This window comes from Condylura cristata, unplaced genomic scaffold (genome assembly GCF_000260355.1).
Source record: "Condylura cristata isolate star-nosed mole 26May11 unplaced genomic scaffold, ConCri1.0 scaffold00031, whole genome shotgun sequence".
NCBI lineage: Eukaryota > Metazoa > Chordata > Mammalia > Eulipotyphla > Talpidae > Condylura > Condylura cristata.
The window spans coordinates 25,287,801-25,302,592 of record NW_004567132.1 but is presented as its reverse complement, the minus strand read 5'-3'; the positions used below and the strand labels follow the sequence as shown (position 1 = coordinate 25,302,592).

Below are 14,792 nucleotides of genomic sequence, written 5' to 3'. Positions count from 1 at the left end.
AAGTCAGCATGAGGCCTGAATAAAGAGAATAGGAAGGCTGCCCATGTGGAGAAAATGGATGGATTACCCCAATTAATTGTAGCTCCTCAAAAGACCTGAGGTCTCTCTTATCTGGATGATTCCAGCTGGGTTTTGATGTTTTCTTTCTTTCTTTCTTTCTTTCTTTTTTTAAAGATTTATTTATTTATTCATACAGAGCTGGGGTAAAGACCAGAGATGGGGAGGGTGAGAGGATTCACCAGACACAGAGTGGGGAGTAGAACAGGCAGACTGACAGAGTACACTGCTGAGGGGAGCAGCAGGCGGGTCAGGAGAGGTCTGCCATGCCATGTGGTCACCTCCGGGCAGGCGGGGATCGAACTCATGCTGAAGTGGCTTTAGCTTCTTAGTGCTGTGCTTTAGCCTACTGCGCCACCAGGGAGGGCCAGGGTTTTGATGTTTTCTTAAGAGAATTTTTTTTTCTGTTTGGTTTAGAAAGACAATCTTTTACCACCTAAAAAGTAATGGCTTTTCCTCAGTTCCTTGAATCAACACAGGGCCTTGAACTGCTGCCCAGAAGCAGAGTGGAAGAAAGGGAGCCAGAGGCAGGAACAGGTAGCACTAGTAACTCCTCATGCAATCCAGCCTATGATGGTTCTGGAAAAATACATCCTGATGGATCAGGGGTCAAAAAGGGAAGAGACACAACATCCTCAATCTCCTCTCTGTGTTAGTCACAGAGAATCTAGCCTTGTTAGATGTTCACCTCTAACAGTCCCGTTTTAGCCCCACACTAATGTGGGTTCACACTCAGGAGTTCTAATCCTCACAGTAACGCCGTGGTAGACACCATGGGCCATGTCATAGGTCACCGGCTCTGAGATCAGAAAACCCACCCAGGGAGGTACAGACGGAGGCTACCAGATTACCAGCAGTAAGCACCACCCTTTGCTGAAAGCCTGCAGAGTGCCAGTTACTTGCCATATACATTTTTTTCCTGAAAAGATTTTATGTATACAAATGGAGGGGAAAGAGTCTGGTCTATATTGGCTCAACTGCTTTCTCTTCTTTTTGGCATGAACGTGTGTTCCAACCCTCTTCTTGGTGAACTTGATTCCCCCTTGTCCTTGGAGACCTCGGGAGGCTCCATGGTGGGCCGCTCTTAGGGGGCAAAGCCGCACACCTCCTGGGTCATGTCCCGCGAGACCTTGGTCAGGCGCCTGCGTGCGTCCACGGCTTTCTCTCACCTGCTGGGTCCTTGGTGACCTCATGCTCTTGTGGAGACCACGGCAGCGATGGCTACTGCCATGTGTGAGTGTGTCTGTGTGTGTTATGTCAAGTTTCATAACAACCTTTAAAGCAGTGACTTTAAATTTACTGTGACCACCAATTAACAGATGAGAAAACTGAAGCTGAGGACATTTAGCGACTTGGCCAAGTAGCGGAGAGCAGGGTCCCTCCTAGGATGGGGTAGGGCGAGTGGGGGCGGGGTGTTAGGGATGACCAACTCTGTTCACTAGTTCCTTTCAGTCAATGAAAATATCTCAAACCTTATGCCAAGGGTTTGTAGTAAGAAGCTCTTGATATTTCACAGCCCTTGATATTTTCTTCAGGAATCCAAATTCATTATCATATACATCATTATTTCTAACAATAGAAATATAAAAACGTTCCAATGCCTCTAGTACAGGTGCTATACGACAGGGGAGGGGGGTGATAAAGATTCTTTAAACACAGGATTTTTAGCTTTTTGAAAGAGGTGCAGTGGGAAATTTGGGGATGAGAATCATCCCTTATCTTCACTGAAAATCCTCATTTTTAAACGAGAATCCTCCCTGAAATACAAAACTCTGTAGGTTAAACTCACGTAAGGGTGCCTCAGCCAAGAGTTAGCAGAAGTGATGGCCAAGGGCAGATTCAACAGAGGGGTTCTGGTGGACAGTGTGTGGAGCTAGCTGGACCACAGTCCAGCTCGTGATGAACTAGCACATTCAGAAGGTGAGAGTACAGGGCTGTGTTAGCACGCGGTTTTCGTGTAACATCAAATTTAGGTTGTTAGAGACACTTCTCGATAAAGTAGATCTTCTTGGCTGGTGGTGGTTTGCTCACATCCTCCCCTTCTCCTGTGATCCTCCCCTGGGGCTGAGAATCAGGTCAACTGATAATTCCAGTGTTCAGCCTCCTCTCCACCTCACGGGGACCTTGACAAACTTCCCAAGAAGCTAGATGAACTGGCTTCAGATGGTTACTTGGTCACCTAGTTAACCTTGGAGATGTCCTCTAAACTCTCATTTCAGTGTCTACCCCTCGGGTTGCTGGAGGATTAATAAGATGGTACAAGTAACGTACTTGGAAGCCTGCTGAGGTCACTCACCCAGCCCCATACTGGCACCCCAGGGACAAACCCTCCAGACTGGGAGATTGGGGGTGAGGATGGGCTTGGATGGACGCTGTGGTGCCGGGCATGACCCCTTGCTGCAGTGATGGTTGCCTACCTCTTTTTCAGGCCCCAACTCAGACAGGGAAACAAGATCAGTCCTGAGAGATATGTCTAACATGGCGACGGGCCCCATGCCACAGCCACTACAAGACTTCAACCTGAGAACTCTCCTTTCGAGGAGAGCAACCATCCTTGCTTTCCAGTGTTCCCGTCCTCCCTCCATAAGTATTCATTCCCGTTATTATTATTTTCATGGGGTGGGGTGGGAAGACTACTTTTTCTTTAAATGTTTCCTTTAATTGACACAAACCAAGACTATACAATGTCTACAGTACACCACAAGGTTAAAATTCCGTTGTGCACCCCTAGTGGGGTGAAGGTGGGTGACCGCAAGCCATGTTCTCAGAACAATACTGCTAGAGCTAGAGGGGGCCTCGGCACCCACTCGATCCAAACCTCTACCCCATCCATTTTGCAAAAGAGACTGTGGCCCAGCTCTGGGGAGCAGCTTAATTGGGGTCACAGCAAGGCTGGGGGAGGGGGATCCTCCACACCTTTCAGATCTCTCTCACAGAAGCCTCTTTCAGATCTTTCTCACAGAGGCCTCTTGGGGGGCTGTGTCTGTGTCTCATACCACAGATGACAAGCCTCTCCTACAACACCCATGATAAGCCTTGTCTGTGCTTGGCGCCCTGAGGGGATGTAATAGGCAAGAGAACTTCTGCCTTTCCCAAAGTTCTGTAATGTAAACCAAATAGTATCACACTTTTTGAGAATCAAGCGTAAAATTATATAGGTAGCAGGAATTCCTCAAACAAAGTGGAATGGGTGAGCTAACTCCTGGAAAAGGAATCATCCCACCTCAGAAAGAAATGTCTGTGGAACCCCTCAGTGGACAAGGTTGCTCTCCCAGCCCTCCCACTGCAGAGGTGCCCATGTGAAAAAGAAGATGCCACCCTCTACCAATGTGCTCTGAGCATCAGTAAAACTGAGTGGAGTCCCTTTTGAGGCTCTAAACCTGAGATGCCATGTTTGAGCATGTTCCTGGATGACTGTTTACGGTTTGGAAAGACAGAGTTGTTAGCAAGCTACCAGGCAACTCCTGGCCTCCTCTCAACTAGCAGATGAGGAGGCTGAGAACCTGAACTGCTGACCTGCATGTGTGTTTCCTGTCTTAGAGTGTTGTAGAGATATGCAAACTCACTGGGAAAAAAATTTAAAAAGCACAAGAAAATAAGAATCAGCCATAATTCTTCACCTCAGGTATAACCCATTGTTAGTAACATTCTTCCTGTTATTTTCTAGACGTATGTGTAAAATATATACTTTGTTTTTTTTTTAAAAATGGCATTGCACTTTGCTTTTACAAGTGACTTTAATAAACATTTATAAGAAACTTGTTAGTGGCAAAATAATCATTTCATTTTTGGTGGTGTTATCACTTATTTAACTATAACCCAGCATTTCCAATTTTTCCACATTATAGTAACATATGAGAATTCTTTAGAATAAATAAAATTATTGGATCAGCTCCTACTTCCTGCTCAGACTCCCCATTTTTCACTCCAGCTAAAATAGGTTAGCCTGTTCTTGCATTATTTCTTTTGTTTTCTTGGTAATAGATGAAATGATAAGTCCTCTCATAGTAAATCGTGAAATCTTCATTCTTGTTGAGGTAAAATATACATAGCAGAAATGCACAAATTCTAAGGGTATGACCCCAAGATCTCACACAAGAACAGGCTCACATAACTAACACCAGGTCAAAAAAGAGAATTTCCCTTAACCTCTGGGAGGACATTCCACATCCTTAATTTTCAAAAACCAAGATAATTTTATAGAACAGAAAGCAAAAGGATAAGCGTTCCAGACAAGAGAAAGGAGAAATGAAACACGAGAAATTTACCATGAGAGCCAATTTAGCTCTCACCCCCTCCTCTGACACTGTCCTGCTGACCAGAAGTAGGGATACCCCAGGTCTGACGCCTAGCTCCAGGCCATGACAGGCTCTGCAGCCTTCAGCGGAAACACGGCCTGGGCTTTAAGCTGCTTCTGGATTCCCTGAAAGCGTGAGGAAGAGTATTCTGCTATGGGCCCCTTGCCCCCCACGGGAGAGACTCGTGAGGATGGCCATGGAGAGTCAATGCCCAAGAGCCGCCGTCAGGGGGAGACAGCAGAGGGCATTCGGTCATGGGTGGCATTTTCTTTTCCACCTGCAGCTCAGAGGGGAGAAGCTAAGGAGCTCCCTTGGGGAGGCTTCAGAGACGGTGAAATATTTACTGATCATTTCACACCCCCCAAAAAGAGAATTTCATTTACCACAAATAAAATGAACAATAATTTGGAGATTAAAAACATCACTGTAGGAGGAAGTATCCTTGTGCTGGCTCTCAGGAGGGGGAGAAAGGAGAACACCAATCTGAAGCAGGTGAAGGCGAGCTGTGACTTTCCATTCCCACCGTGCCACGGCAGACATGCAACTGTTTGTTCCACGTGTGGGGATGGAGCACCCAGCAGTTCAATGCTGGCAGCCTCGAGTCCAACAGTAGCATTTCATTGGCTAATCTCCCTTTTGAAGCAATGTCTTTCTAACTCATCCCAGGTGGAAGATGCTCCTAACAGTTTTGGACCCCAAGGAACAAAGAGCAGAGAAATAAGTTCTCTACTAAGTTGTGAACTTGGTTATCAGCTGGCTAGATGCCGCCCCATTGTGATTTCACTTAATATTCATTTAGCAAAACCATAGCCTATTGGTGAGAGAAAAAAAGACAAATGTGTTCTCTCTTTCCCCTAGCTGTTCAACTGCTCTTATTTTATGCAAGCCCGCCTAGAATCTCAGAAATCCTCTGGGACTGTTCAACCAGTGGTCGGGGTCTCCCTTCCTACCAGTCAGAGGCTGTCCCCTCCCTCTTGCCCTTGGGCCTGTGTGCAAAACCTTCTCTGCACAGTGTCCTGACCTCCAGACAGGTACACTTGCTCCTAAAAGCGGTGTTTCTCCAGCAAAGGGGCCCAATGCAGGGGTGCTGAAACTCACTTCCCAGCTCTGCTCCTTCATTAACTGTGTTCTCTGAGTACACACATGCCTAGCTACCTCAGTCTCCAACACTTGTAAAACGGGAGTAGTAGTAGTTGTTGCATAAAAGGCTACTGGGCAGGATGAGTCCTATGTGTTTTCTAAGTGCTACATTAGCATTTCAGTAGCTCAGTAAGAAAACAATAAATTAATGCTGAAAAAATGACCTTGTGCTGAATTTTTAAAAACCACTTTGTAAAAGTTATACTCAGAATGACTCTGTGTTTCAGCCTTCCCATTTCTACTCTCAAAAAGGTAGGCCGTTAGGTAGACCCAGGGACCTCAGCTCCCCAGCCTCTGCTCTGTCCTCTGAGCTCCCCTTAGCCCAGCATCCTCAGTGCCACCATCTTGCTGTGGTTGGCAGCTGTTATGTCCATCTTGTGCACAAAAAAGTTTCACCATCCACAGAGCAGGTGGAGGCCAGCAGAGTAGGAAACACATTTGGTCATGTCAGACCCTACTGAAAAGTTCATCCCACCCGTCTTCCTCATCCCACACCAATCCCCAACATCTCTTTCCATTACCTCTTCGCTGATAATGATCTGCAGATGTCATTTATCTTACATTTTATTGACACAATAGAGTAATGGCTGCCAGTTATTTAGCACTCCCTACAGACCAGGTAGTTGACTTAGGCCTCATCAAAACTATGAAATCGAAACTATTGTTCTATGTTCCGGATGAAGAGATAAAAGCATAAGGAAGTTTCTATCAATTGCCCACCACACTAGATTCTGGTGGGGCTGGAATCTGAACCAAAGTCTAAGCCCAGACTTTCAAAAGCTCTGCTTTATTGAATATTTTAGCCTGTCTTTAATTTTTAAAAAGATTTTATTTATTCATACAGAACTGGGGTACAGGCCAGAGGTGCCAGAGCGGTGAGGATTCACCAGAGGCAGAGGTGGGGAGAATAGGCAGAGTGCCTGAATTACACTGCTGTGGGGAGCAGCGGGCAAAACAGGAGAGGTCTGCCGTGCTGTGTGGGTCACTTCCGGGGCAGGGATTAAACTTGCACTGACATGGCCATGGCTTGGCTTGGCTGCACAGTGTAGCGCTCCAGTGCAGGGCTGCCTGGAATGGTTATGATTGGAAAAAGAAGTGAAACTAAGGCATGTTAACACAGCAGAACAGAAAGATGGGGAGGCTGGGTGTTTGACATGAAAGCATCACAGAAACCCCAAAGCCTACTGCATACATATGCCGTGAACTAGTGCTCTCAGGCAGACAAGCTCCTAGCACGTTTCCTGAGCTGCCTCTGAAAGTTTTCATGACAATGTACCAATATCCCACATAACTTTTCTTCAGGGCTGATTCGTTCACTAATCAAAAATAACAGTCTTGTACTTAAGAATGAAAGGGAAATTTAATTGGATTCCTACTCAGTGAAGAAAGGGAAAGCCACAGAAGTGTCTTGAATGTTGACAAACTCCATTTCCTTTTAAGTGGCATTTTTTGCTTTAGAGGAGAAATGACATCAAAGTCCATTTGAATGGCAGCACCTGCAGAATAGCTGGAAGCAGCTTCCAACGAAGTTAAAAGCCCAGTCCTGACCGGGAATTGGCAGAACATTATACAACACACTCCGTATAGGAGACCAGCGTCAGAAAGGAGTTTGGTGGTTAGGAGTCTGCGTGGACAACAGAGATGGGAATACATGTCAAAACACTACACCAAGGAAGCCCATCCCTTGAGACAAGAATAGTGTTTCCCTAAAAAGAGCAATGACTTTGTGGGACAAAACATCTTGCTGTATGTCTTTTCATTACATTTTTCATTTAGATTATCTTGTCCTGAGATTTGAGACCAAGTCCTGCCCCTACAAATACTGTGGGTACCCTGAATTCCCTACTGTACCAGCCTTGCTGGCTGTTGCCTGACCCCCTCCTCTCGCATCCCACTGTTGGGAGAGTAGGCTTTTAAGTACACAACTGAACGTCTCTCTCTTCCTCCCCACCCTTCTCCAGTACTTAGGTCTGAACAGGTCGCTCCATCTTTGTCTTAAATGCAAGGTTTAGACTGTGCATCTTAACTCATTAGCAGACCATGAATTCAACGTAGGCTTGAACATTAAATGAGAAACAGAAATGCATGTACATTGGCAACAAAGGTTTTGCAATCTTTGCTTCAGAACTATAAATGTGTATACAAGGTTATGAAGTTTGACTGGATGTCAGGAAAAAAAGAGGAAAGCACACCTTCTGGAAAGTAAGATTTGTTTGCCAGGATACGGCTTTCATTGTTTCCTTAGTGGGTGGGGAGCACCAAACTACTGTTTTGTCTAAATACTCATTTTCAGTCTGTCACTGTAAAAATGCATCGTCTTACATTTTTGGTGTTCGTTCTTCCCTGTTTTGTTGAGAAGGCGAAAGATGCATTTTGCTATGTTGCAAATACAGTATTCCCTCAACTACCTGGGCGATTGAGGAAACACTGACTTTAAAAATAGCTATACTAAAGAAAGTTTCAACCACGCTAAATTTAACTCTGCCCAATGACTCAGGTCTTAGTCACCAAGGAAAGGGGTAAATTTTCTTCAGTACATGTGACTCCCATCTGCCACACCGAAGTGGGAGGACACTTCATCAACAGCGAGTATCCAGGAGGCACCCGCAGGGAAAGCCGGTGATGTCCCAGGCATCGAGGTTGCAGCTCAGGAGGCTGGGCTAAGGCTTGAGATCCAGCATTTGTCCTCTGCTCGCAGGTGGTTCCAAGGCTGCCGAAAACAAGAATCCTACAGAGTCCCAAATACGTTAGGGAGATGTGGCAAGGACTCAGGCCTACCCCACCAGGCCTTGTCTAGAGCAGGGACTAGTCACACACGTCACTGGGTGGGACTCCCACTGGTTTCCACAGGTAGGAAATGTTCAAAATGCAAATATAAATTTTAGAATGTAAAATATAACCTGAAACACCCTCTAAAAAATACACAAAAGCAGCACAGATGACTGCTGTCTACCTACCACTGTAGGTCCTCACGCAGAGCAGACAATTCAGTGTCTGTTCCTGCCTGGCAGTGCAGAGTATGCGACTCAAGCCCTACTCCAGCAGCAGCCTGGTAGAGCAGTTCTGGGCTTTCCCTTCCCAGTCACATATCACTCTGCTCAGAAAACAGGGCAGGGCCCCAGCCACCCATAGGATGGACAGGAGACTACAGGAGTCTGCAACCGCCAGCAGAAACGAGGGACAGTGTCAACCGACCTGTTCTCACACTGCTAGTGGCATAGAAACAGGTGACAATCTTTTCGGAAACGCTTTGTGCAGATCCTTAGCAAACACCGGCAGCAATGTTCTCTTCTCACAATCGACACCTCCATATTCCCTCCCCCTCATACCTGTCACTTGTCACATTTACACAGACTAGTTCCACAAAGTACTTTTTAAATGTGCATTTCTTTAATTTTTAAAAATATACACAGGAGAAGCCATGTGTTTTACATAAGAATACACACATTAACAAAGCATCTTAATTATTCAAAATTCTATTATAGCAGTCTGAAATTTATAAATTAAATATAGCATAATGTTTTACGTTAAAACGAAATCCCTGAAACTACTGGATATACTAGATTTTTTTTCCAAAGTCAAATGAACAGAGAATATGGTTTGTGTTAAATAAGGTTTATTGTTAGCATTATTGCCTATAGTCTATAAGATGCAACTTTATTGTGCCTTTGCAAACAGGATACATTTCTTAAAAAAACTGATCAAAATTTTCCATACATATAGCTCTATATGATAGATTACAGTGCAACACTAGTCTTGTTACATAATTATAGAAATACTATAGAACCCAAGCGCACAGGGTAAGCAAAAGAAATACAATCCTGAGCCATCTGAACAAGATGATCTGATGAATCCATTTAGTGTTAGGTTTAGAAAACAGAGAAAAATACTACATGCACACTGCAGTCATGAGCAAAATACATTAAATACCTGTGCTTGCTATACACAGGTGGGAGAAATGGTGAATCTGAGACACATGCACACTCACTCACGCCCATTTTCTTCTCCTGCTTCCCTCCCATCCCCATACATTCACTCCTACCCCTCCCCAAAGAAAAAATCAGGCACTAAATACCTAGTGAATCCCACATCTGCCTTGCCAGAGAACATGAAGTGACTGCTAAAATAGAGCGTAGGTCCTCACCCCTTAACATGAAATGAAGCATGTGCTATAAGCTAATTCCAGCTGCTCTTGCCTCTTTGGAAGAAGTAAATGAAGCATATGCTCACTACAGCTTAAAACTAGTGGGAAAGCTTTTGAAAACAAAACTTTGTTTTCTCTACCTCTGTCTTGAAGTAAAATCAACAGTGGAAAACTCTAAAACTAATTGCCTCATCTGCTATTAAAATACATTTGTCATTCTATTTTTGGTTTCTATTCAATTATAGTTCAATAAAAAGTTTAAGTTTTTACCTGCTTAAGGTAAACACTATTGTACCACATAAAACCTGCCACAGCGGGACAGGCATATGATGCGCCAAAACCTTCAGTGTTCCTTGCACGTATTTCCTCAGGACCACATTATTCTAGTCTTACCAAAGATAATGTACATTAAGTAATGAAAGATATTTTGGTTGTGTCTTCATCTTACACATCCTAGTGATGGAATTAACCAAACCTTGTCTCCATGCCTTCCCTGAAAATAACCTGAGTCTGCTGACTAAGCAGTCTGACTAGCATGCCGGCCAGTCCACTTAACCAGAGGTTGAACTGGAAAACCAGTAGGGTAACAACGTCTACCAGCAGCGTGTCTTGTGAGGACAACCAAGAACTCTTGGTTTCTGCAGTATCTATTCTCCTAAAGGCTCTAACCACTGGGTTGGAAAAAAAAAACTCACAGTAGAAAGAATACTGAATTTTAACTGCATAATCTGTGGGACTACCTGGAAAGAAAAAAAGGATCCTCTTTTCCCACAGAATCTGGTATGGGTTTTAGTGTCTCTGTATAAATCAGCTGCTACAGAAAACCCAAACACAAGATTTACTTTCTTTTTTCAATTAAATGCTCATACACTCACAAAATACTCACACACCCTATGAATATGAGGTGGCTCTTTGCTTCAAATTTTTTAAATCAAGAGGCACCAATACCCGTTCATTTATGTATTACAAGTCTCATAGAATCAAACACTAAAACAGCAATGGCATCTGTGATGATTACACAGAAGAGAAAAAAGATCAAAGACAACCTTAGCCACTGCACTTCAGATTGTGCTTGCAAGCACAGATGCTCTGGCTAAATCAGAATCTTATAGTAAGGTTTTATTGGTTTCGCATAGTTCCATGGCCTTTGTCCACAACTGATACATGGAAATGGCTCCTAGGAAACCACTCTGAACTGGTTTCAATGTATATCACTATTATAAGTTTGACTGTAAAAAACCTTGGCCTATCACGACCCTCTGTGAGGGGGGTGGGGGGGGGGAGAAAGACACTTCCTGCAGTGCTGACACACAGCCTCAGTGGCGAGGCGTTCCTAAAGCCTTTAGTGGAGGAGTTTCTAGAATACGAAGGGCAGCACGTTTGTATTTCAGCATCTTTGGTTAAGGTCCGGCTTCTGCTAATTCACCTCGCCTTCATATTTAGTCACCAAAGAATTTTAAGTTTATGCACTGAAAGGTCGTAAGACATTGTTTTCACGCTAAGTTGTCAGACTAGTAAGAGTTTCAAGGTTTTGGTCCCTAACCTAGTCAGGTGGACCTTATACAGGAGGCTATAAAATTAAATGCTTCAGTTAAAGCATGTTCTTTTGAAGTTTCTTGTGTTGCACAGAAAACTCACAGGATTCCCGACACTAGGGAAAAGCAGGGCTCTAGCTAGTGGCTGAGCCAACTCTGTGAAGGGTCTGGCCACCAAAAATATTCACCCCAGCCTCCAGCACAATGTCTCGATTATTTGAACTTTGTGTGAAGCCTAAATATTGTGTAGGTGTTTGGGGTGGGAAGGTGGGACTAAGTTGTGAATAAAGTTAAGTCTGGCCTATCAAGAAAACATTTTTAAAAATGATAATACTCTGGATTTTAATTCTAAAGAAAAATATAATAAACCAATTTTATTTCCTCAGAGTATTGCCTGGAATTCTCTATTTTCATTTTGGAGTCCAAGGAGTTTCTCTTGCTCTCTTTCTTCAACTGCTTTAGTAGAGAGAGGGGAAACTTCACAGAGATTTCCAACAGGAAAGCAGAGACTTACAGCAAAACTCACTGTGAGGCCAAGACTGAGGCTGCATAAAGCGAGCATTCTGACCAGGCCAATCACAGCTCCTGGCTAAACTACAGTATGCACAGAAGCCCTAGATACAAGCCTGACTCCACACACTGCAATCCAGCAGGTTTTCACTGAGGAAACACTTTCCTTTACAAACAAATCTCAAGCTCTCACAAGTAAACATTTCTGGATAAACCATCCAAGATCATATACTACTGCAAACACTGCCAGTCTCCAATTAACTTAAAACTGGAACTATTATCTCCCTTCCACCAAACCCAAGTCAATCTTATTTTACAATGTGAAGTGTCACATTCTGCTTCTGTGTTTTCTTCTTTTTTCATAGTCTCATGGAAGTTTTCCTATACTGATATCGCGCTCCATGTCAGATGACTGAAGTTGTGAAGTATTTGGTGATTTCCACATAACATTCTTTCCATAATGAAGTAACTTCATGAGTTTAAGTCAAATTTATGTTGACAGAAGTCTTTTCCATGTAGTTCATCATACAGAGAAAGACTCTCACACATGGCTATTTCTGGACAGTGCATTAAATGAAGATTCCTCACAAGAGAAAAAAATCATTCATTATCTGTATCCATTAGAGTAATATACAGATTCACAGTCAATGAGATGACACACTTTGCAGAAGAGAGGCATTAAACAGTGTACTATTCAAATACAAAAACAGCAATAAACATATTCTGCGTGACAGAAAATTTGCTAGCTTCTAACTTTAAGGATTTAAAGTGATGAGTCTGGTAACTGCATTTTAGGACTGGAACATGCTTCTTCCCTCCCAGATACACAATGTTTGATGCTGGTGCACATATACATACACACACACACAACACTGTGTCTGCAATGATATACAAATGCAATAAATAGCCAAGTCCTAAAGGCAGATTGCAAAGAATAGGGCTACTAAAACCAAGAAAGCAAGTATCAACTTAAGAACACTTCTAACTTTAGAATTTCATTTTATTGAACACACTTTTTTAAAGAGCACCCCTTGGCAATAAAAGCAAATCAGAAATAGTACTCCTTCCGCTCTGTTTTGGCAGAAGACTTCTCACAGCAACCTGCTAAAGTAAGGATGGAATTTCAAACAGGGAGCCCATGGGGGCTACAAGCAGGGCTCAAGTGCAGGTCTGCTGACTTCTCGGTGAGCACTGGAGCAGAGGAAAACATCAAAAAGCAAATTTTGGAATCTAGCACAGCTTTCTCTCTTAAGCAAAAAAAAAAAATACAAGTTAGTTTATAACCACAATTCAATTTTTCAAACTTTTTCTGAAGAATTTTCATTTAATTATGCATACATAACAGGAAATAAAACTTTTCCACAAACATTCTCAAGGCTTACAATTATTAAGAAAATGACAAAAGTAAAAGCAGGAGAAATATTAAACACATGGCAGGTAGGTCAATTTCGGTTTCTGCTCTTAAAAAGTAAAAAAATCACCATATAATTAAGTACAAAAACCTGCATTGAATGACAACTGCTGGTGTATTTACTTGATCAGAAATGAAGACCAAGAATATAATAAAGCCCTATGATAATATTCATCTCGAGCACTCCCCTCAGTGTACACTAAAATGTTGGCAAAGTTTCTGGAGCATTAGCTTATATCAACACGGGAGTCCTTGGTTAGCTGCATTAAATGGAACATTCTCTTCTGAAATGCGGCCACAATTCAGTTTTCACTTACAAATTGCTAGTTATTTCTTCAGAAAAATATCTGCTTGGCGTCTCCTGGGCTTTGTTCCATTGGACAGTATGGACATTTTAATCTAAAGGCAAGGAAAAAAACACTGAATCAAGGAACAAGATCAGTGGTGAGCATTCAATTTTCATCTAGTTAGAGTGTCTTCAACAGTTACACATACACATAGAAATAGACATTTGCATTTTGCTTTGAGGCTTAGCTATGCTTTCCCTTAATGTAACAGCCAAGATCTGAAGGGTTATAAATACCATTCAAGCCAAATGAACAAGCCCAAGCCCAAATCAGTGAAAACTGACAACTTTTCTGAAAATTGCTTTTATGGTTTCACAAAATAAATCCATTTTTCCTTCTCCAAGGTTTAGACTGCACCTCTCTCTAAATAGAGTTCAAATATATGGATCCCACCACCCACTTAAGTGCAACAAATGTGTTAGTTGCTGAACCGAAGAGGCATGTAGCCTAGGAAGAATGCAGTAACACACAAAGTCAGCATGGCCAGAACCAAGGTCAAGGTTAGGCTTCCATTCACACCAACCTACACAACCAGAAGCATGGCCTGTGAACAGCAGCCATGGCTTTGTTATATGCCACATCCTTCTTTACCATAGAGGGTCGAAATACATACCAATGAAAAACACATAGGCTTCTTAGACTGTTTTTGAAAAGTTGGGCTCATTATCTTTAAAAATTATAAATGTATATACCCCTTTGAATTAGCAATTCAAGTACAGGAATTTACATACCACATATAGCAACTTAAACACAGTTGAACTTTACTTTTTTTTAAAAAAAAAAGATTTATTTGTGCATACAGAACTGGGGTACAGGCCAGAGGCTCAGGGGCGGTGAGAGGCTTCACCAGAGACAGAGCGGGGAACAGAACAGGCAGATTGATGAAGAACACTGCTGAGGGGAGTAGCGGGAGGGTCAGGAGAGGTTTGGCACACCATGTGGTCACCTCTGGGGCAGGTGGGGATCGAACTCATGCGGAAGTGGTTTAAGCTTATTTGTGCTGTGCCACCCACTGCGCCACCAGGGAGGGCCAAACTTTACTTTTAATTTAACAGCATTAACAAAAGTAATGCAGGGAACTGGTTAAATTACCATATTTCCATATGATAGAATACTCTGCGTTTTCAAAAAGATTGAAGGCTCTTTTTATAACACAAAAAATGTCTCCAAGACATTACTAAGTGAAAAAAACAGAGCTCAGAATAGTATACAGAATATTATGCTACCTTTTGTGTAAAAGGAGGAGAGGAAGAACAATACATCACATAACCAAAAAATTAAAGAACAGAAGATCATATTTATAAATCTAGTCACCAAATTCATGAATAAGTCACTTAAAAGGATGACAAA

The 14,792-nt window shown here is 42.8% G+C and overlaps 2 protein-coding genes across 2 annotated transcripts in view; one reads left to right on the top strand and one right to left on the bottom strand.

The window, feature by feature from the left end:
- CD8A (CD8a molecule) overlaps positions 1-2,534 on the top strand; it is a 4,798-nt gene extending 2,264 nt beyond the window's left edge. Inside the window, exon 6 of the mRNA XM_004691383.1 lies at positions 2,486-2,534. Within this exon, the coding sequence (XP_004691440.1) occupies positions 2,486-2,534 (49 nt within the window). The remainder of the gene's footprint in view (positions 1-2,485) is intronic.
- A 6,408-nt stretch (positions 2,535-8,942) lies between these two features.
- The window catches only part of RMND5A (required for meiotic nuclear division 5 homolog A (S. cerevisiae)), a 65,208-nt gene continuing 59,358 nt past the window's right edge, over positions 8,943-14,792 (bottom strand). The window contains exon 9 of the mRNA XM_004691612.2: positions 8,943-13,494. Within this exon, the coding sequence (XP_004691669.1) occupies positions 13,431-13,494 (64 nt within the window). The 3' untranslated portion in view covers positions 8,943-13,430. The remainder of the gene's footprint in view (positions 13,495-14,792) is intronic.